This window comes from Tinamus guttatus, unplaced genomic scaffold (assembly GCF_059628265.1).
Source record: "Tinamus guttatus ecotype Peru unplaced genomic scaffold, ASM5962826v1 Tinamus_guttatus_pri_ptg000297l, whole genome shotgun sequence".
Classification (NCBI taxonomy): domain Eukaryota; kingdom Metazoa; phylum Chordata; class Aves; order Tinamiformes; family Tinamidae; genus Tinamus; species Tinamus guttatus.
The window spans coordinates 4,595,556-4,618,207 of record NW_028288831.1 but is presented as its reverse complement, the minus strand read 5'-3'; the positions used below and the strand labels follow the sequence as shown (position 1 = coordinate 4,618,207).

At 45.4% G+C, this 22,652-nt stretch overlaps 1 protein-coding gene across 2 annotated transcripts in view; it reads left to right on the top strand.

Moving 5' to 3' along the window:
• Nucleotides 1-22,652, top strand: part of EXD3 (exonuclease 3'-5' domain containing 3) — a 232,960-nt gene that overhangs the window by 64,373 nt on the left and 145,935 nt on the right. For both annotated transcript variants that reach the window (XM_088527996.1, XM_088527995.1), the window contains exons 10-18: nt 2,350-2,516; nt 6,987-7,128; nt 7,535-7,748; nt 8,526-8,635; nt 9,730-9,940; nt 11,201-11,367; nt 13,712-13,882; nt 20,006-20,059; nt 21,718-21,849. In XM_088527996.1, the coding sequence (XP_088384122.1) occupies nt 2,350-2,516; nt 6,987-7,128; nt 7,535-7,748; nt 8,526-8,635; nt 9,730-9,940; nt 11,201-11,367; nt 13,712-13,882; nt 20,006-20,059; nt 21,718-21,849 (1,368 nt within the window). The remainder of the gene's footprint in view (nt 1-2,349; nt 2,517-6,986; nt 7,129-7,534; nt 7,749-8,525; nt 8,636-9,729; nt 9,941-11,200; nt 11,368-13,711; nt 13,883-20,005; nt 20,060-21,717; nt 21,850-22,652) is intronic.

The following is a 22,652-nucleotide window of genomic DNA, read 5'->3' as shown; positions in this document are numbered from 1 at the left end:
AAAAATCTGTTCTTTCTGTGAAGGACTCTGAAAAGCGGCCTTACAAAATAGATAAAAAAGGTTATTCAGGCCTGCTTCGCATGTTGCATTACCAGAGATGTGCAAGATGCACGGAGTATCTGGGATGGTACGGCCAGAAGAGATTTGGGCAGTAAACACAGATTAGTTGAAAGGGGAAGAGTTGAAAGACTGCACATAGATTGCTCTGGGACAAAGAGGACTTTCTCATGATGACTGGGGACCTAGTGAGGGACTTGTGTTCATTATCAGGGAAGGACTTACATTTAATCCTGGGACTGCCCAACTGTAGCACCTATCAAGGTTAATGCTGGTGCAGAGGTCTGCAGAGTTGGGTGCTCAAGTGTGTGCTTGAGGTCTCCTGGCATAAATCTTGGCTGCATGGAACAGCCAAACAACCTTAGATGGAGAGAGCACACATCTCCATGGTTCTGGGATAATTTGCCCTTTCCTGCTTCTCTCGTGACTGACATGTCTGGTTGAGATGGTGTTCCCCAGCTCTTGGGCCTCTGTCTCACTAGCATCATCTGCTTGTTATATCACCAGGCAGTAGCTCTATGGGCAGCTGGCTTTTCCCGTGTGCACTCCCTGGGATGCAGAATTTCTGCGTGAGTTTTCTTCCAAGTCTCTTTCCTGCACTTCTGTGCAGTTTTGGGGGGGTTGTTTATTCTTTATTCTTCTTCTTATTATTATTATTATTCTTATTCTTATTATTTTATTTTTATTTTTTTTTACCTTGGGGCCATCAACAGGGTTTTTCCCTGATGTCTATACAAGGCGTCTACTTTGAAGACAACTTCTCACCTTTTAGTTACCAAAGGAATGAGAGGAATGAAGCCCGGTGGCCCCCAGCTTACCACACAGCTGGGCTGTGTTTGTACATGCTGTAGAGAAAAAGCAAGGTGCCTGCAGTGCCTGGGAACAGCTGCTGAGCCCGCAAGCACTGTGTGCCTGCGCGGCCAAGGAGTGATGGCTGTGGTGTGTGTGCATAGAGGGAGACTTAAAGTTTGCATCTGGGCATTTCAATGTCATGGCCTTCTCTGCCCCAGAAAGTGCTTGTTGGTAGTGCTAACAATAGTGTAATGGAGTAGCTGTGAGTTCTGACTTACCATGTCAGGTTTCATCTTGTTTTGGCCATAGTGCGTTGTGCCTCAGCCACTCTGGATCGCCTCGGCCACGCTGAGTGTTAGAGCTCAAGCTACAAACAGCAGTGAGTTTGTGCTTACATCTTGTGGGCTCAGACACATGCCAAGGCCTGGGCGTCTTTTAAACCATCCTGGATGCTAGGTGCATATGGGATTCCTACAACGACACCTGAGATGTGTGTTCATATCCCAGAAGAGCTAATCCAGTTTTCATGACCACAGAGGTCTTAAATAGTTACAGAGAGAGGAATTACTAGCACACTGAGTTAGTCAGCATAGCCCAAGCAACTGCCCAAGGTTCCTTTCATAATCAGTGGGGATAAAGTTTGTAAAATCTATCTGATGCTCAGAATGAGACCAGTCAAATGCTGGACCGCAGCAGCAATCCTGGCAAGGTCCATACTGATTGCAAAGGATGTTTTTTGACAGATGATGGGACTGAGCACCAATTTTAACTGAGGGATGTCCAGGTGAGCCGTGATCAGGTGCATGAACATTTTCTCAATGACCACCAATGCCTGCTGCCCTGGAAGGCCTTACTGACACATTCCACATGGAGCCTGTTTGTGGCTGGTGGAAAGCAGCAGCCTGGTCACCCACACCCAGGCTGCAGGAGGAGAGCCCAGGCTGTTGTCTTGTCTGAGCGACTGAACCCTCCTATTGCCTCTCCGCAGCTCCAGTCACCAAGTGCCTTCAGGACCATGCACACGTACAAAACTACAAAGCAGTCTAAACCCAAGGCCCATCCATGATTAATTGCCTACCAGGCCCGAAGAACTCTCTCTTCTCTAGTCAGTCAGGTGTTCTGATATTGCTTAATTTGGTCGGTACCTGAGGTAGCCCAAATTATGTGCTAGTCATCAGTCAGGCACAATGACATTGTTTTACCTTCATTTCTCCCTTGCGATGAGGTGACTAAATGCAGTTCAAAGCCACCTTGTAGCCAAGAAGGTAGAGAGCTTGGCTAGTGCCCTGTTGTGATAGGTGCTCTTCATCTCTTGGCAAAAAAAATGCATCCCTCGCTGGATTTAAATATCATCACTGGTGTGGTAGGGAGAGCCTTGCTCCTCCTCTGCTTGTCCAAACCCCTTGGAGGGTCACCCACGTCAGTCTCCTGAGACAGGGTTGGGTATCCTCATCATGAAGCTTGCACTGCCAGTCTTCATGTGCATTTGATTCTTTGCAGAACACGGTTGGAGAGAACCAGTGGCTACAAGGGCACCTGATACAATTGCTCATCAATTATAGTGACAAGAGCACAGCTGCACGATGGGCTCAGCGCTGCAATATGCCCAAGGAGATCCTGCCTTATGGAGTGGCTGATGAACTGCAAAAGCTTGAGATCCAAGAGAGGTATATGTATAGTTTATTTCATGGCAGTTCAAAGTCAATTGCTTATTGTACAAGGACTATGTATTTATTTAACATAATCCTATGTAATGCTTCTTTGGGGAGATAATTTTGCAAAAACTTCCTCTGTTTTTGGATCATGTCTATATGCATTTTATATGTTGCATTTGCTTTTCACAAACATGGAAATGTCCTCAAGAGGTGCATTTTAATCTCACTCTGAATATTTAGAAGCTGTATAAACATGTTCTATGCTGTGGACAGGTCTTTAGACCTCCTTTGCCAGGTTACTAGCACAAATCATAGAATCATACGATCATAGAATGGTTAAGGTTGGAAGGGACCTCTAGAGATTATCTAGTCCAACTCCCTGCACACGCAGGGTCACCTAGAGCACATGGCACAGGACTGCGTCCAAGCGGGTTTGAAGATCTCCAGAGAAGGAGACTCCACAACCTCTCTGGGCAGCCTGTTCCAGGGCCCTGTCACCCTCACTGGTAAGAAATTTTTCCTTAAGTTCCTGTGGAACTTTTGGTGCTTCAGTTTCCGGCCACTTCCTCTAGTTCTGTTGGTGGCTGCCAGTGAAAAGAGGCCAGCACCATCCTCCTCGCTCCCTCCCTTGAGGTACTTATAGACACTGATCAGTACTGATTAACACTGATAAGATTAAATAACATGGGTATAGCATGAAGATGTGTTTAGTTTATATGAGGTGATTGTATTCGTCAACAAATTTTCTGTACTGCAACCTGTACTGGTACAATGCTTTTTGAGACACTTGTGGCCAAGAAAATTATTTTAAAATTCTGCAGCATTTTTAAATTATACTAATTTTCTTTGTCCTTTGACAGCTCTTCCACCATTTTTAGTTCGGCCTATACTTTTTCCTCATCCAAAGCTGTCAGAAGTAATGGGGATTTTTGATATTTGGGATCAGATCCTAGAAAGGTTACATTAATTAAATTTGAGATAAAACTATGTTTTCAGGTCCTTAAGAAGCCTTTAGGCCCTTAATTCACCCCTGCCCCCTCTCATGCAATAACTCATGCAATTCCAATAAAGTAGGGCCATGGTTCCTCTCCGAATTCAGCGCCCCTGAGGTTGCACACAGCAGGTCGGCCTGCAGCACCCAGAGTTCCCAGTGGAATCCAGGTGGTAGCTTCACCTTGTTGGGGGAACTTGTCCAATCCAAGATCTCTCTTTTTTTTTTTTTTAAAAAAAAAGGCGGGGGGCTGTATTCTGTGCACTCCCTGTGGACGTACAAAAGTAGTTGTTTAGGAAGGGTGTAGGGGTGGTGTTCAGTGATATAGCACCGGATAGACGTCATGGAGCAGGACCAGTACCTGCATCTAAAAACCTGCTGGAATAGCTCGAAAGCCCCCTGACCTGGTAGGTGCTGTGCCCTTGGGTGCTCGTGAGCAAACCCGTGCAAGGCTGTAAATCACTGCAGTCTCTGGGCTCCCAGAAATTACACAATCACTCTGCTGGCCCATTGCAATCAAAGAAAGCAGCTTTTTCCTCCAGTCACTCATGAGTATGAATTAATCTAATGCTCTAATTAATCTAAAGGACTCTGCACAGGAGAGGATTTACACCTGAAAGGTCAGTGCAAAAGCAGGAGAGCATAGCTCAAAGCTTGTTCTTCTTATGTTTTCTTAAATATGGGTATTTTCTTTTTCTTTCTTTTTTAAAATTTGGAGATGGGTCTTTCCAGTTCAGAAACAGGAGAAACAAGAGGAAGATTTGCAGGAAAATCCTGACCACTCTCAAGGATCAATTATATACAACTTTATGTGAGCTAATAACTGTATCTTTAGCATCCTTCAAAGATAGCCCGTTCTACTAATAATACCAAGTAATACTAGTAATAACTTCATGTATGGAGTTCAGCCTTTCAGTGTAGGTAGAAGGCTCTGTCTGTCTGTAAATGGACTCTTAGGACAAGAAGAAGGGACCCTCTTGGCATTGCCATTATGCAGCTCTGCTTGCCCTTCCTCTCCTGCTACCTTTGCATGGCCTGAGCCTTTCTCCTGTTACAGCAGGATATGTTTATTGCATCCACAGGGTTTGCATGTGTCCTCTTACCTTATGTTTGTTGTTCAGCATTCTGTCCTTCGTGTCATACGCCAGAATTGTGAACTCCAGCTGTTGGTTAGAATCTGTTACTGCTGCCTGGTTAATGTTCCTCTGTAACTGCTGGGTAGGAGATCCTTCTAAAAAGTGCACACCTAACACCTGAACAATGTTACATGTGTCCCAAAGTTTATCATTAGAATTGTTGTCTTCCACATTAGAGCAGATTTCCATCTCCTGGAACAAGTGAATCTGCAAAAACTACAGTTTTAATGGCTGAAAATCATGTTTATGGGCCACAGGTTGGACTAGAAATGTTTAGAAGGCAGATGAGAGCTTCAAGTGTATTAGTATTTTCTTAATGATGAGTATTTTGAACAGTTTGTGTGTTGAGCTTCATAGAACAGATCTTAGTGAAGATCCCTGCAGTGGTTCGTGTTCAAGACACGCGTACCTTTAGGAAATATACCATGGGTGTATTCACCCCTGGGCACTGTCTGCAAAGGCCCACTTCTCTCGGGCTTTCTTGGAGCACAGGAGGCTCTTGTCTGTCTAGGACGTGCTTTTGCCTTGCTCCAGTGCAGTTGCATTGTGAAACTGCCCTCCTTCTCCCTCCTGAAGCTGCCCCTGGTGGGAGCCAGAAGGTTTTTACATGAGGTGCAATCCCACAAAACACAAAGGGGTGATTAACAGGAGCGCGGCCTGGCCACAAACTCAGGGGATCTAGTGAGGAAGGAAGCAAAGAGGTCAGGAATGTCACTTCATCTCTACCCTCTAGGATGCCTGCATCGTGTCAGGGGCAGAATGAAGGCAAACCAAGTAGTAAGATGTGCTCTGCTGTTCACAAGGAGTGGGGATGGATGAGTGGAAGCCTTTTGGGCCTCAGTTTACTCATCTGGTCATAATACCTGTTACAGTAGCTCCTTGAAAAGCCATGGACCAGGAAGCCTGATGGAGCAATGCTTCTGCTGCGCTGCCGTTGGAGCTAACAAAGCGGCGGGTTCCCGGGGAGGGTGTTCACACTGCAGGGAAGCAAATAAGTGACACCTTCTCTGCCACCGGTGCCACCGCATGCCGCTCCTGCCCTGCAGATGAGAATAGTCCTGAGGACATGAGACTTCACACCTTCATTAAATATTTTAAACAAATATTGACTTCTCCATGCACACAAACCCCTGGAAAAGAGTGTTTGTACAGGGAAAGCTGCCTGCTGCAAAAGCAGTCACACAGTCCCCTAAACATGGGGTTAGTAAATATTTTCTCAAATAATAAACCCTTTTGAGTCTCGATGGGAAAGAGACTATCCAGAAGTTTGTGATATGTCCAAAATAGCTGGATATTTTTTATTAGTCTCTCTCCTCTGATTGCATCATCTGGCTGGGACACCATAGCAATGTGCTGACCTTCCAGTTACAGGGCCCTTTCAAGAGACTCTGCTGCGTTTTGAAAAGAAAATGTGCTGTGTAAGATCCTGTCATAGGAAACCAGTTAGCTCATTTTTGCAGGCACCTTCCCAACATTCCCAGTGTTGTAAATACACAGATCCTAAGCTGCTCTGCATGGTTTCATTTGATGCCCAAATGGAGTAGCACAGGCCTGGCACTCAGTCTAAAGTCTCCCCCTAAATATAGAAGATTTTGAAACGTTATTTCTGAACTTTCCTCATTTCTTTCCCATGCAACACGGGACAAATGTTCTTGCATAGTTTGGGGGATGTTGTACAGGGAAGAGAATGGACCAGAAGAAGCTGGATAGCAGCAAGGAGGTCCTTGAATCCCTCCCAAGGCTTTGCAGTGCAAATTCATGAGACAGACTCGCCCCTTCCTGCCTGGTAGTGATCCAAGTGTGGAGCAATGTGAGATTCCCTTTTGGAGAGAGTTTTTGTCCTAGGGGAACATGAAGCTCCTGTATGGACACCCAGTTGATCTAAGATGATTTCTCTGTTATATATTGCCCTGTGGGAGCTATCAGACTTCTCTGTTAACTTCAGGGGCTTCAATGGTAAAATGAAACTGTAAAATCTTTGAATCTGGAAACATCTGCCCAACTTTGTCATCTATCAAGTTGCATCAGTTCTGGGAACGAGAGCTGAACAGTGAGGACAGAGCCTGGGAGCTGGGTGAGAGCGTGTTGTCTGGGGTGGCTGTCTCTGCAGTGCGTGTGCATGGAGAGGTCTGGAATGCAGGGCCGGTTTTGGTGTATAAAATGAAAGGAGTGTATGAGTCAGGATGAAGGAAATAGAAATTACAGGAAAATGAAAAAAGAGGAAGTTAAAAAGAATTGTGTGACATGAAAAGTAGGAGGCATGAGTAAAATGAGGGACTTAAGACTCCTGATGTTCCTCCAAGCTAGGAGTCCCCCTCATGGCATGCTTAAAAGCTGTTGGATCTGGTTCTGCAGGGTGGAAGAGACTGAGAAGGCACAGAATTATGAAGAGGTTAAGAAGAAGAAGGATTATTACCAGTTACCTATTCCACGGGCAAATATTCACTTTCTGCAGACTTTGGAAGAGATGCTGCCGTGCTGGGAAAAGGTGCTGAAGGTCAGTTTTATTCTGGTATTTCCTTTGCAGGGTTGAGGAGCAGAAGCCTCACTGCAGACTGGTATGTGGAGTTATGTGTGAGTGTCACTGCCATCAAATGTCTCTCTCTCCAACTCAGGGGAAGCTACTCAGGGAGGGAGCAAGGTCTAAAGGCTTGTCTGATTGAGGAACAGATTGGAAATTACTACACCAGGAAAAGTCCCCAGAGGGGTAACTCTGGTGTGCTGTGAAAGTCCATTTAATCTGTAGTAGCTCACACATCAATAATTCAAAATGGAAGACATTTAAAAGGAAACATTAGTGTTCAGGAGTAGTGGCCCTGGGACAGCGTTGGTCTCTCAAGAGCTGGTCCACACCAACCAAGTATAGATAATCTGGAAATGAAGAAGACCTGTCTGTGTTGCAGCCAGGACAGGTGGTGGGCATTGACATGGAATGGAGGCCTTCGTTCGGCGTCATTGGGAAGCCACGTGTCTCCCTCCTCCAAATCGCTGTGGATGAGGAGGTCTTCCTGCTGGACTTGCCGCAGCTCCTTGAGAAAGCTGAGAGGGAGGATGAGAAGGAGAAGCTTTCCCAGTTCATCCAGAGGCTCTATTTGGATCCAGGCATCACTAAACTTGGTAACTTGCTTCTCTTCTCTCCTACTCATGTCTTTAAAGGAGGTCAACCTCTCATCCTGTCTGAAATTCCTAAGCCATTTTTCTAAGCATTTTCAGCTTTTGTAGGACTGGGTATTCAAAGATTGCTATATCAGAAGGCAGGGTGAGTGGCAAACCTGCGAATGACAGAAATGTCCCCTTTTCAGGCCAGGCCAAAGGTTTTCAAGTTAGCCTGATCCCTGTGGGCTTGGGATTGTCTTGGTTACCTCTGTACCAAGCCCTGACTTACACCAGCCTTGAGTGGACTATGCAAGTCTGCCATCCAGCTTTCTGGATTTGCTTGCCCTTTCCTGAAGCTACCCTGGTAGACCTCAGGCCTCTGTTGCTTAGCATTCCTGGATTTAGATTCTGTTTGAATGTTTTGGGGAAGTGTAAAGCTGGTTTTGAGGACATAGAATTCTCCAGTGCAACTTGTTGGAGACTAAAACTTCTCATGGAGCTGATCTGTTAGCCTTTCACTGGTCTAGCAAATTTTAACTCAGTTGAAAAGTGCAACTTCAGAAGCTACAGGAAAATACACAGCAAACCTTTTCCATCCACCTTTACACTCCCAGTCTTCACCTGCAAGAGTAAATCTTTGAAGCAGGAAAGCTGGGAGACTGCCCTTCTCCCTACTTTGAGCAGTCTTTCCACCAAAGTTTGTACATACATTGTGAATGTTTTGACAAGACAGAACTGCAGGGATTTAGCCACGATTTGAGCTTTACTAGCTGTTTGATTCGGGGTTTGTTTTTCCAGGTTATGGGATGTCTGGAGACCTTAAGAGCCTTGCAGCCACATGCTCTGCTTTGAAAGATGTGGATAAGCAAGCTCAGGGTGTAGTGGATCTACTCACAGTAGACAAACAAGTAAGGATGGACTTTGAAGATAATGAAAATAATTTCTTTTGCCTTTGCTGGTTGGTAGATAATTGCCATGGTTTTGCAACATTTCTCTTTCTGTATCCTGTATTGGCAGGGAAATGGCTAAATGAATTAGTAGAACTTTTTCCCCTTCTGGTTTCAAGGATAGTGTGACTCTTCAAAGAAAGAAGATTTTTTTTCTTTTTTTGTCAACCAGAAGGTCAGTGCTTGATATAATTCTTTCATAGACAGTATGAAAGCTATGACGAAGCACTTGAATGGGAACATGGTTTTGTTCAACTAGGAGGAAGGTGCTTGTAGAAAGTTTGATATTCCAACCTCTTTGGTACCAAAGCAGTTATTATGGAGCTATTGGATTGTAGAGAAGCTACAGTGTTTCAGGAGGGCTTTGGATGGATGCAGAACAGGAATTTCTGCTGGATTGAAATGCAGCTTGTCTCTGGGTTAGAACACAATCGTTTTTAGCTGTCTTTAGAAACGGTAAGGAAGAAACATTCTAACTAGTAAAATTTGTAGTTTGTTTAAGGCTGTGGGATTGGGTTGAACACTGCTCTGCAGGACTGAGAGTTCAACTGGGCAGTGCTGCGGAGTCTGAAACGCTCTCCAGCAGCCACTGCCTCGGTCTTATCCGAGACGTGCAAACTTCAGAAAGGCCCTTGGCCCCCGTGTTTGGAAACACCTCTTCTCACTGGCCCTGTGAAGGAAGATCCTGCTGCTGCTGCTGCTGCTGCTGTGCCATTTTGTTGTCTCTGGCAGCCCGCAGTGCAGCTGAGCACCCTGCACGCCCGAGGAGTCCCCGGCGCAGCCCCAGTGCTCTGATGCAATGCTGTCAGCACGGGTGTTCTCCTTGCCTGGTTATGAAACACATTTCATTCCAGCAAGGGTGTTTGTTAAACAAATAACCAGACTCCGCCGATATATCTCATGCCACCCCAGCCCTTGTCTGAGACAACGGGATACAATGTGCCATGCAAGAGATAGAGATGATAGGGCTGCTGTGTGACACCACCTTCTGAAATAGGAGGTGGTGCAGAAGTAGTTTTCTAACCATGTGTTTTACATCTTTCTTGTGCTGTTAGTTGCAGAAGAGCTTCATTGACTGGAAGAAGAGTGGCCGGAAGGTCGACGTACTGGCCCCAGAGCCCAGCTGCGAGGATAGAGCGTTCAGGCAGCCGGAAAGAGGACTCAGCCTGTTGGTGCAACATGTACTGGGGAAGCCTCTAGATAAAACAGAGCAGCTGTCTAACTGGGAGAAACGGCCGCTCCGCGAGGAACAGATCCTCTATGCAGGTGTGGTCACTACCTCCATGGCAAGGTGCTCCGGAGAGTCCGTTACAGGCTGTCCCTGGAAAAATCGTTAGATAGCAAACAGAGAAAATGGCTTTGCTTATTAGTTCCTGTTCAGAGAAGCCAGCACGTAATATTTGCCCTTTTTGCAAACGTGGCTTTAGTGGTTGAAGTTTAAACTGTCCAGTGATTCATTATTGCCTTTCTGAAGGAATTCCTGTGCTTGGCTGATTCTTTCTGATGAAACAGCATCTTGGTGGAAATTCCTTTCTACAACTGAAAAGGAAGAAAGTCCACTTCCTTCTGCCTCATTTCACCACATAGCCTTGCTTGGAAACAAGTATTGTGTTCGTTTGTCGTAGTGAAGTGCTTGTTAGAGCAGGGTTAAAAGCGGATAGAGCTGGTGTCAGAGACTGCAGCACAAAGTCAGTACGGCGGAAGGAGCAATGGAGGTTGCTGTTGATTACCCCCGAGTCAGAAGTCTGGGTCTAAATATTTTCCTGAGGCATCAAAGACCAGTCTGCTGAAGCGAACCAGCCCTTTGGTAAATTCAGCTATCCTTGAAGTTGACACAGTTCCCACAAAAAGTTAATCACCAGGACTTGTAAAACTGGCTTGGAGACTTAGCTGGTTTCCGTTGCAAGGAGCAGAGGCCGCACAGCAGTGTGTGTGGGCAGGTGATTGCAAACAACTCGGTTATTACGTTTTAAGATATGGCATCGAATCTGGAAGTTACCTTCCCAGAGCTGCGAAGCGGTAACAAACCGTGGGTGCGAGCGGCTGCTCCGCAACAATGCCGGGGAGATGGGGTGGCTATAACTGCCCTGCGAGGCAGTTTGAACAGGCCTGCTTTAATTTGCATCACATTAGGGCTCAGCCACTACGTCTCAGCAGAGGCCCCGATGTCTCAGTGGAGGGGCTTCTTTCAGCTCCTCTGCCTCAACTCTTTGTGTTCATGTGTTTCTGCCCAGCAAGGGGAAAAATCTTTGCATGAATAGCAGCCCCTTTGTGTTAGATTGAGGTTGGTGCTCTCTGTCTTAATTACCTGGAGGGAAAATGTCTTGTGTGTTGCTCTGAGTTGGGCACGTGATTAGGTACTGAAAGTAGAAGAGGAGAGGGTAAGTTGCACCTTGACACAATGTTTGTATTCAAACATTATATTTTGTGGCATTTGCAAAGGTGAAGGCTCTTCCTTACATCAAATAAAAACCTCTGTTTTTCTTCTGGATGAAACCCTCTGATGCTCCTGTTCTGTTCTTTTAGCTTCGGACGCATACTGCTTGTTGGAGGTCTACGGGAAGCTATGCAAGGATCCAGCAAGCTTTGGTCTGAGTTCAGACCTGACTGCGAGTCTGGTGGGAAAACCCAGCATAAAACCCAGGACAAAGAAGCAGCTGATTAAACAAGAAGTACCGTCATCTTCTGGACAGGTTTGTAAACATCTTCAAAGATCTTCATGTTGCTCGAGACCCCTTCAAACATTACCTTGTCTTTCAGTCTTACTATTAGCTCTGCCTGATATGCCTGTTTGTAGCTCATTCTCAGGACGATTGCAGCAAATGTCTTCCTCATGCCAACCCTCCACTGGGAAGATACACCTTCCCCTTTGAGTGCCTCATTACAGCTTTTCCTGCAATTGTAGGTTCATCTGTCTCTCCTGGAAGAACATTGGTACAAATCTGTGAGGCAGAATCCAGTTAAACTTGCTAGCAGAAGCACTGCTTTCACGTTTCCTCATACTCGTGCATTTTGAACTCCTTGGCCTAGGTGCTGCATTAATTAGGTTTCCAAACTCCAGTCTCTTTTGCTTTTAACGAAGCTTCCACATACTGGTTCCACACTGGGAATGCCTCTTGATTGCACTGGGAGGAAAAGTCTGCAAAAGATGGTTGATCTCCACCTCCCTGCCTACCACCATGTCCTCCATGACTGACCTCTTCCTGCAACATATGTTATGGAAGAGCCTTAAAATCCAGCTGGTGATAGCTTGGGGCTATGTGACTGCTTAAATATCTTCCATTATGACTGATCCCTGTCTCTTAGTGATAAAGGAGGTAAATGTTTTACTTTCAAAATGCACCTATCCAGTTGTTTGTGCACCTATGAAAACATAAGTGGAAAACTGGCTTTGCTGAGGAACTGGCCAGGCTAACTATGGCTGCGTGTCCTTCAAAGAAGTCCCAAAGGTGTATGTAGCTCCTGGTGTCCGTAGTACCTTCCATGGCTGCAGTGAGATGCTGCTGATGGTAGCTTCCTTTTGGGGATCCTCCTATCTAGTATGTGTCAATGTATGCTACCCTGTTAGTCTTGATAAAACACAGAGCTGCTGAGTGCTTTTCTAAGCACTCCGTGTGTATAGGAGTGTTGCAAGTTACAACATACAACATTCATAACACACTTTGACTGACTGCTGCAGAGATGGGAGAAGTAAGTACTTCAGGCTGGAATTAACCTGGTAAGCTCATGGGTCATCGTTGTGTTCTGTACAGTCAAATTCATTAGCTGAGAGGTAGGTAGTAAAACCCGGACTGGGGCTCAAAAAAGCAAAGTCCTCTGCCTAACTCTGCTTCATGCACAACTTCAGTCCCTTTCTCTGTGTTTCCTGGTCCACTCTGTATGAAACGAGGCTGATGACACTGTCCTCCTCCAAAAGCCCTCTGAGCTCCACTGGCATGAAAAGTTAGACAAAAAGCTAGATATGAAATTGCTGGTCACTGCACAATGACTGGTTAAGAGCCAGATGCTGCTCCTTTATGTCCCTTTGAGCAGAAGCCACAGCATGGGGTCAGCATCTTCTGACTACCTCAGTAATGGAGGGGCAGCTCGCTCCGTTATCGTGCACTCTGTCTCAGGGCATCTGCGTCTTCCAATGTCCTTCTGGAGCCAGGGATGCTTCACTTAGTCCCTGTCGTGCTGCAGAGCTCTGAGTGCACAGACCAGCCTCCCGGAGATGCATCTGCGATGCTCGCAGAGCTGAGCAAGTCCACGCAGGCAGCTGGGGGGTGTCTGCATTGTGCCTCCCAGCACGTCCAGGCCAGAGTTAGCTCCTGCCTAGATGGTGGCAGTGTCCTGCAGTCATTCCAGCTGACTGAAGTTCCCGAAGGTAAAGCTCAACGCTAGAGGCTATTTAATAACTTCTCTTCTCCATGAATTTAGCCATTGTGCTTCTGGGAGTCTCCCAAAGACAAAGTATTCAACTGCAGGAACTTCCCCAGCAGCAGACATTTGAAATAAAATAAACAGATTTCAGGCACTATCTATTTTTAAACTTCCAAAGATAACAAGGCTGACGTGACTGCTTTGTCTACCTGTTTCTTTTTCTGTCTGACAGATCCCTTTCTCTAGCATTAACTTAGAACATCTGCAGCCTAATTTGACAAGGGAATAGCAGTCTTGAAGATGAATTTCTCTGACTTCATGAAAATTGATGTCTGAGTAGACCAGGGAAGGCCAAGTTAGCATTTCCCCAGGGAAAGGCTGCAAGTCATGTTTTGTGTGGCTAGTTAATCAATGTCAGTTGGCTAGCCAGCAAATGATTAACCCAGAATTAGCCCCATCATGTGTTGCCTCCTTCCCAAAGACTGGATGGTCGATGTGGAAGAGTCTAGGGGACGTTAAGAGAAATGCAAAGGTTTTGCAGAGGTGGAAATTGTAATGCAAGTGGTAGAGGACACTTGGATTTGTCACAGTGGGTGACTGCAGGGAGGCAAAGTACAAATATGTTGGAAATCAGCCATCTGTTCTGCAGATTACAGATCTGTTGTTTTTCTCTAGCAATGCAAAAGGTTTGTCAAGGAAGCTTCGTGTCCTGCTGAGCCCATCTCCCCGAAGGAGTTCAGCGTGGTCTGTGATAACATGTTGCAAGGCCTTGGGCGCTATCTTCGCTGCCTTGGTGTAGATGTCCGGATTCTGGAGAACGAAGAAGACCACAGGAAAGCTGCCGAGGTTAGTCACATGTGTGTGTTTGTAACTCCTGTCTGTGTTCCTTGGAGAAGGCCTGAAGCTTCAGGAATGACCTCACTGGTTAGTTATTCAGTGAAGGCAGCACTGACAGCAGGTTGGTGGGACGTGCCCTGCACATGGTTCCTCCTGTGCCCTTGCCCGGACCATGTCATGTGTGCCACGCGGCAGCTGGCGTTCCTTAGTGCCTACACTGGCGTTTGGCATTCCATTTCCAGGGAGAAAAGGTGAACAAACCACACTTTGCCTAGAGTGCCATGATCTCAAGTCTTCTTTGTCTGTCTGTTTTTGTCATTTTAAGTCAATAAAGGATATAAATGCTAGAGGTGTGGCCTGTGGTCTCCAGTGTCTTGAATGGGATGTTGGCACCCTTGCACAAAATAATAGAAAAAGGAACCAAAACTCATTTGGACTAATGGACTCCCGTTTGGGCTTGCCAGGATGCTTTGTGCCTGCTCTATACTGGGTCAGTCCAGTTGAAACGTAATCAAAGAGCAGCTGTGCAGCATGGAAGGGAAAATTGCTGTAATAAATTACCAGGTGACTTCCGAGCTGGCTACTGCCTCGTGAGATGACTCAACCACAAACTGCAGGGAAGGCTTGGGAAAGGAAAACTCCCTGACATACATGGGGACAGCTAACACTGATGTGGACTGCCATAACCACTTTGACCCCCTGCATGTCAGAGGAGAGAGACACGTGCGTCTTTGTTTCAGATCTATTTCTGCTATGCCAGAGATGGAGATACCCAGCCCATGCAGCGTGTTACTGCTGAGCGTGCACTGATCACTGGCCTGGTGCACAGGATGTTTCCTCTTCACATGTCTGCCTGCCCTGAATCCTGGGCAGGCTCTAGGTTCTGCAGAAATATTTAATATATCAACTCTGCCAAACTTGCACAAGTCTTTTAAACAAACTAGCTCTCACTGCCTCCCCCCAGAGCTTCGTCTCCTCTTCTCATCCTGATTCCTTATCGTGCTAAGAACAGGATGTTTTACATTGCTTTCTCTATGGTGACCGGACAAACATCCTTTCACTATCAAAAACCCTTGGAGTGTTACTGTATTGGAGAGCCTTTGATCTGGGTTTGGATAATCAAAGATAAAAATGGACCACTCCCACCCTGCTTTATATCCGATAATTCCCGATTTAATAAAAGTTGGATGTTAACCTAACCACTGTATACCAGAAAACCAGCAAATGGTTTTGCAAAGGGCAGGAAAAAGATTTGTATCCTGGTCCCCAAACACAAGGCAGGCAGTTCTGATGTTGTCCCAAAGCAATCTGAGACTAACGTCACCTCACCGGGAACTTGTGTGCGTCTGTAGAGTTGATGTTTGTTCTTCGTTACTGTAATTTCACTGAAATGATTTATCAGTGATATCACATGGCTTCTTGGGCCAAGAACTCCTGAATACCCTGGAGGTTGTTCCTCGTTGTTCTCATTACTGGCTGTTGTTAAAGGAACTTCAAGTATTGGAAGGTAGATGGAGCATATCATTCGACTTAAAAAGATAAATGAAAGGCTTGAGAGCAATGTAAGTTGTGCTTGCACAGTCATGGATATTTTTCCCTGCAATTTCTTCGAGTGTTTGGCAGTAAAAGGAGTAATGCTCATGCACTGATTTGAGAAATCCCATTTCCAGGCTAAACTTGAAACCAACCTGTCCTATGTACTGCTTCATGTTGTGTTGTTATCTTTGGTGAAACGTCTTTTCTTGGATGACGTTCGACGTGGCAAATTTATCATGCCATGCATTATCATGCACTATTTCCTTGGGGAAGAGCAGTTTTGTGTCCAAACGTGGGCCCCATGTTGTTTTCCAGGTCTTCTGGTTCCGTGGGGTGGCAGTAATATTTGTAGCACATTTAGATCACAGCTGCTGGAGTGCAGTGCATGGAGCGGTTTGGCCAAACAGCTGTGCAGCTGGGGGTGAGTGTTTGCCCCAGGTGTGCTGGACAAGCTCCCTCACCTGCATGAGAGCAGCCCATGAACTGAGAGGGGGGTTGGCTTCTTTGTCATGTGTTTGCTCTGAATCGTATCCCCTAGGCTGGCCATGCTGCTCAAGCCCTGCACGTTCAGCAGTGCTTTTGCTAATGGCCCAGCCTGGAGCCTCGCTCCATAAGTCCAGTTCCCGTCTCCTTGGTAAATAAGGCAGTCTCTGGAGAAGGGCTGTACGTGTCCAGCGGGTCTTTGCCAGGGGCTTCTGACTGCATCGTGCTGGGTTATTTCTGCTACGCCCACACTGCAGGGGCTTCTGTTCTCACATCAAGAACGTGGAGCGTCTCTTGGGCAGTGTCCTTCCATGTCTGTAGCTGCTGTTAAACTTGGCCCTCTTGGGAGAAGCCATCCTTTGCAGTTATTCCTTTAAAGAACAAATGTTTTATCTGCTTAAATATATATATATATTTACTTTAACCGTGTTGTATGCCTGTTGTGTTTCCAGACACATTTGCCAGCTTGTCTTCTGCACATTTCTCTTTGTAGGGAATCTTAAACCTATCTTGGATTTTTTTAATGGCCTATGCTCTTCAACTTCAAAACCATCATCATCTATAAGAGTAATCTTCATACTAAGGCAAACCTGGTATCTTTTGAAGTGTGATAACATCCAGAAGGCTGGTAGAACTGGCTTCCTACAACTCTCATGGTGTTGAAGGCTCCTTTGTAAGGTTATATCTACTCACCAAAATTTTCAGGTCGACCAGTAAGTTGGAGAGGAGGATGAGATTTAGATGGATCTCAGGAGCCAGCTAGAGCGATGTGCGCCTGCAACTAAATTACCCCTGGATTACACTGGAGCAATGAGACGCAAAGGGGAGTTCTGATGCTACAGTGGAGCAGAGCTTCATGTGGTGGGAATATCTGATCTGTGATCTCATCTTTGCTTTGAATGTCTTTTTCCAAGGTTTTGATGTAAAACATTCCTTCAGTTTGCCAGTCCCTTTAACTCTCCACCAGTCTGCAAAGTAAAGGCAGTGCAGATACAGAGAACTGAAAATGTGTCTTTAAGACTCAGTTCTTTATGTTTGGCCAACAGAAGGGTTTTTTTTTTTTCCTTTGGAGATCTTGATGCAAATAGGTCTACATTAAGTAACAACACCAGTTCAGTGGTTTTGGTCTGATACTTACAGCCATTTTACCAAATCGTGCCCTGACTTTGTGCAATGTATGATTTTCACAAATGCTGAAGAGAAGTCTAGCTTTAAAATACCATAAATACAGCAAATACACGAGTCTGGACTAAGTGCATCCATAAGTGATGAAACCTCTGAGTTGTTACTGTCTGGGCCACTACATTTTAACAGAGTGTGAGATAGTGGCTGGGGAGTTGCAAGGCTTTGATCCTACCTGGGTGTAGGAGATCCTACCGCAGCGCACAGCCCGGACGAGATGCTCTCTATCCATTTCTTTTTGTTTAAATGTGCCCTTGCTGGCTCAGGGTGATTCCTGAACCTCTGCCCTACAAGGGAAGGCAGCTTTTCCTAGACACCTGCCTTGCAAAAGGCACGCAGCCGTTTGCCTCATCAGGGACGTGTGTGTGGCCTGGCGCACATCAGGCGAGGGCTCAGCCACCACAGAAAACACACTTTTCCTTGAATTATGAGGCTGCAGCTCTGTGTTGCTGTTTCTGGAAGCTTTCTGTGCACTTAAATCTCCACGTTCTTTGGGTTGTAATGGGTCTTGCTGCTGGTACTTGCTTTGATATATAGGATTTCTCTTTTTTTCTTCCCTCTTCAGTTCTTGCCCTTCCAGATTTCTTTTACCCATGAATGGCTTATGTTTGGTCATCTCTGCAAGATTAAAGTTAGCTGAATATAGAGTCTTCTTAGGGGGCACATAGTAATCACAAGGTCTTAGGTCGTACTTTCTATCCAGAAGATCTAAGCAGTTTCCAGAGGAAGCTGATAGCAGCTTTTTAATAGGTTGTGAAACCGAGGCCAGTGACCTCTCTACACTGCTTGGACTTGAGGCTCTGCCTCCCACCCCAGCAAGCTGCTCTAATCATTTCTTTCCTTTTAGCTGTATTTATGATCACGGTGTTGCCCAGAAGGTCCTGAAGCTCAGTTACCTGTTTCAAGGGAGGAAAAGGAGCTGTGCCGTTTTCTCCAGCACGTGTCCTCCGCAGGTTTAGTCAGCCGTTTGCTATCACACGACTTTGCTGGCTTTGCCTGCTTCTCCCAGCCCTTGTTCCAGAGGCAGAAAATGATGCTGCAAGAGTCTTTCCTCTGTTATTTAGCCTGAGGTGTTCATGGCTAATACTGCTTTTCTCCTTTTTATTTGGTGTTCCTTGCTCATCTCTGCAGAGCCATTTAGATAAGGGGATTTGTCAAGTTTGAACTAATTAACCCTGGATGCAGGGAGTCACAATTGAGTGCTCCAGCTGTGAAATCCTCCGATGTACCCATCAAGGCGCCCGGGTCTGAGGGAGTTTCAGAGACCTCTTTCCCCATGTGGCCTTCCCCACTGTGGTGAAGTTTAGCTGAGGCCTCACGGGACTTCTCTTGAGGTTGTGCCATGGAGTTGGGTTGTTGGCCAGTTGCACACAGGGCTGTTCAGTCATAGTGAGTGCAGACAGGATAGCTCTGAGCAAAGGCCATCTCATCTGCCACTTCAAGAGTTCTGTTGCTTGAGATTTTCTACTTTACTGAGAGGAGGAGGTAGTTTTGAGAGAAATGCAGTGATTTGGGCTATAGGAAGGTGCTTTAGAGGTTGTTACCAGTTCCCCTCTTAGTGCTGTCAGAGCAGTGACTGCAAAAGGAAGGAGTAAAAAGGCTACCTGGAAGATGAAGTTAGGAAGAAAATAGTTGTTGGATTTACTGAAAGGGCATTTTGTAACTTTAGAGCTACTGCCTTCTCATTGTGTGTCCCATAGGTCAAAAGAGTCTTGAGAGAATCCAGGAGGGAGTTTAAGAAAACTGTTTGTTTTCTAAAGCTTGATGTTCCCTGGCTCTGCTTGGTGCTGTCAAAGCAGTCTGCGAGGTGCAGCGAGACTCTGATCGCCAGATGTATCCCACTGGGGTTAAGGAGCGATCCAGAGAAAGCTTCTGAAACTCGGAACCAGGAGAGAGACGGCCGTGACGTGCATCTGGAAGTAGTGAAAAACGCAAGGGCTTCCAGCAGAATCCAAGCCAGAGAAGAAAAATAACCTCATGCCTACCTTGAAGTGCCAATCTCTTGTCAGCACTAGCAGAGCAGACGTGTTGGTTCACGTGGGAATCCTTTTCTTGCTGCAGACCTGAAAATATTTTCTTCCTAGAAGGAGGAGTGGAGGGGAGAGATGTCATTTAATCACATGAAGATCAGTCACACTTTCATCTTTGTGAAGAATTGCAGTTCCAGATTTAGTATATTCCTTTGGCCCCAAACTGTTCAAAAACGCCTCTTACTCTGTTGTGAAGGTCACAAGCATGAGTAATGAGCCCCGTCCTAACTCTTTGCAGACCTCCCCCTTGAAGGAGACCTCTGGTAAAAGCACAAGATTACAAGTCGGAGGATGAAAAACACTGATGGGGACTCTCTTTGTGGACTGGAAAGTGCACACAATTTCTCTGCACCTATTTTTGCTTTGCAGGAAATTAATACCGCCTCATCTCTAAGGGATGGAGTGAGCATCACCTTCTTAATGTCTGAAGCTTACAGACACATTTAATGTTCTTTTTTTTTGCTGGAATTACCTGCTTAAGGTAATTTTCTATTCTCCCCTGCCTATTGCTGAGTGAGCAGGACTGCTTGCTGCTTTGTGAGACAGATCGAGGAAAAAAAAATAGCTTGGCTTAAGGAAAAATAAATGAATAAATAATAAGGTTTTCTGATAGGATTTTTTCAAGGTGGATCCGTTTCTTGGTCCATCTGCAGTGCAGATGCACAAGTAGTTGCTCCAGCACATGCGCAGTGAGGGAGCAATACCTTAAGCTGCTGTTGCTGTCAAAAACGTATAGTTGAACTCGACCCATATACTCTTGGCCTAGCGTATGTCGACACCGTAGAGGACTCTGTGTCACCAGTTCATGTTCTCTGTGTTTTGACTGGAAGGAAACTTGAATTCACTGCTAACTTCAACCTATGCTAAATAAGACTTTTTTCAGATTTTTTTTTTTTTCCAGATTGCCCGACAGGAAGGAAGGGTCATTTTAACCTCTGGACTCCCATATCAGACTGTAAGTGCTTAGAGCTTCTGGCATTTCTCTGGCATTGTGTCATTGCATAGTCTGGGATGTGCAGTGTAGAGAAGAGGAAAAGCCAGATATGAAAGAACAGCTGGCTTGGCTTTTTTTGGTCTGAAAACTACCCTGAAACTACAAAAAGGGTCTTGTGAGGTTTGCTCTTGTTCTGAACGGCCAAGTTAAAGTTCCTTTTGTGCTTGATACTTCATCAGCAAGGAGAGCAATTGACCTCCATGTCAAAAAAATCAAGCCAAAATGTTTCTGTATGGGCTTACTGGCAAGTGAAACTCACTTCCCATGCATTTTATCACAAGGAGCCTTACTGGCTTACTGCTGGCTGGGTCCATCCTGACAAAGCACTCTGCTGTTTTTCCATATTTAAAGACTTTTCTTTGGCCTCAGAAGAGAGACAAGCCACTAAGCATGGGACCAGGAAGCTTGAGTTTGCTCTACAGGGGCACAAAAACCAAAGCAAAACCCAACCTTGCCTTTAGGACTAGTCATTCAGAGTCCTTCATGAAACATACTGCAAAGTGGAGGGTTGGTGGGAATATTCTGAGCCTCTCACATCAACGCCCACCATGTCCTGATGTCGGCTGCTAGGTCTGTGCCCTCTCTTACTGCCACATACGAGTCCAAGTGCGAGACTGCATTTCAGACTATAGATAAAAGAGATCCCAACTATTTAAACAGTTAGGTGGAGCATTTGCAGAACTTGCTTTGGTAAATCCCTACTTTGTAGATGAACATTCAAGAAAACTGCCCCTTTGATGAGATAGTGTGAGGCAAGTGGAGCCATGCCATGTTACAGGCTCCTTATCCAAGCTGTGCTTGCCAGCATCTGCGGCTGATGTTGTAGGTATTTCAGAGTCCAGCATAATCTTACTTGGCAAAGCTGTAACTCCAAAGTACTGTGCAGAAATTGCAAAAGGGAAATAATTGCTTCCCAGTGTGCAATATTGTCCTGGGAAATGTCTGGTTCCCTTTGTTCCCTTGCCTTTGTATGCCTTACATGTGGACAGAATGGCTCTGCCAGGCTCTTTTACTTGCATTTAGCTGATCGCAGCTCGCTGTCAGTTTTTATCACATTCATAAAGTTGTCTCTGGACACTTCCCAGTGCTCGTTCTCAGATACAGACTTTTGTACTAAATGTGGAACAAACAAGGAGGAAGTGTCTGCATCAACCCCTTCAAATTCATTGGCCATCTATGAAGTCCAGGTACAAAAATGTGTAAAACGGAAGGGCTGAAGTAGTAAAACTGTCATTAGACACCATCTCCTTGAATGTGCTTTTGCAAACAGTGTGTGATCTGGCCAGGTTTCGTGTGAAAGCTGTGATTAAATTCAGTTTCCTCTTGCTGTCACTGTCAGCACCATGCCACCGAATAATAAGTTAAAGGGAGCTTAGACTATCGTGTAGGATGTAGTGAACACTGCTTCAGTAGTGTCAAGGCTGTTTGTGATTAAGGCAAAGTGTTAAGTTACCTGCTGTGCTTGTTAGATCAAAATTTAGACTGTAAATGCCCTCCCAATGTTACTTGTTACTGAAAGCAAACCAAGTATATTAGGAAAAACAGGACAAAATCAAAACTGATCGTTATGCATGGAGTGCCTCGTGTTAAGTTTTTGGTTTATGATTTGTCTTTTGAAGCTGCAGTCCCAGGTAGGAGAAGGAAGGTGTTTCTCCGTGAACTGCTCCGAAAAGGCAAAAGAACAGGCCCTGCAGGTTCTGAAGCACTTCAACGTTCAAGTAACCTTGGCGGATATCTTCAGTCGCTGCCAGGTAGGACTGGCCTTTGCTGATTTAAAGCCAGTGCTCACTAGCTGTTCCTTGCACAGCAGACACCATTTCAGCTTTTGGGGTTCGGCATTCAGTGGCTTGCTCTTGGTTGCCAAGATTTATGCTTGGACTTTGGCAAAGTCTTGCAAAGGTGTGAGGGGTTTTTGAGTGCGCGAAGAGCGTTCGTGAGTGCTGGCAGCTCAGCCAAACAGAACAGGCACTGCATGTGCAGCCTGCTAGAAACTGATGGTTTTCAGATTTGGGATATTTGGCATGTTGTTTTTGGCATTGACTATCACAATTATATTCTTTTTGTTCCCGAGTACTCTGTCTGTGACCCATAGTGTTTTAATTATAAACCAAGTTTAATTATGGCTTTGTGATTCTGATAACAATTATTTTAATAGAGATTTTTTTCAGGGTCTTACTCTTTTACAGAGTTATTTGGTTAATTCATGTCCCTGCTAGCTGAGGATTTCAGATTGTGTTTGGCATTGGATATCTGTGGATTTTTTTAAGACAAAATCTTGACTATATTAGCTCAAATCTGCACCATCTCTTCCAGTTTCACTGTTCTATGTGTTAACAGTAACATGCTGAAACTTATCCCCTCAAAAGCAATAATATATACCAACTTCCAGCTTCAACGTTTCTCATCTTATCACTGTTTAAAGAAAGAAAAAGAAGAAACTGGAAATCTAGCTTGAAAAAGAAGTTTCTCTTATAAGTAAACACGCCGGCTGAGCACTTCAGTACAGTCTGGCTCGGTGCCTTTTGGTAGACAGCTGGCAGGGTCTCCTAGCTTG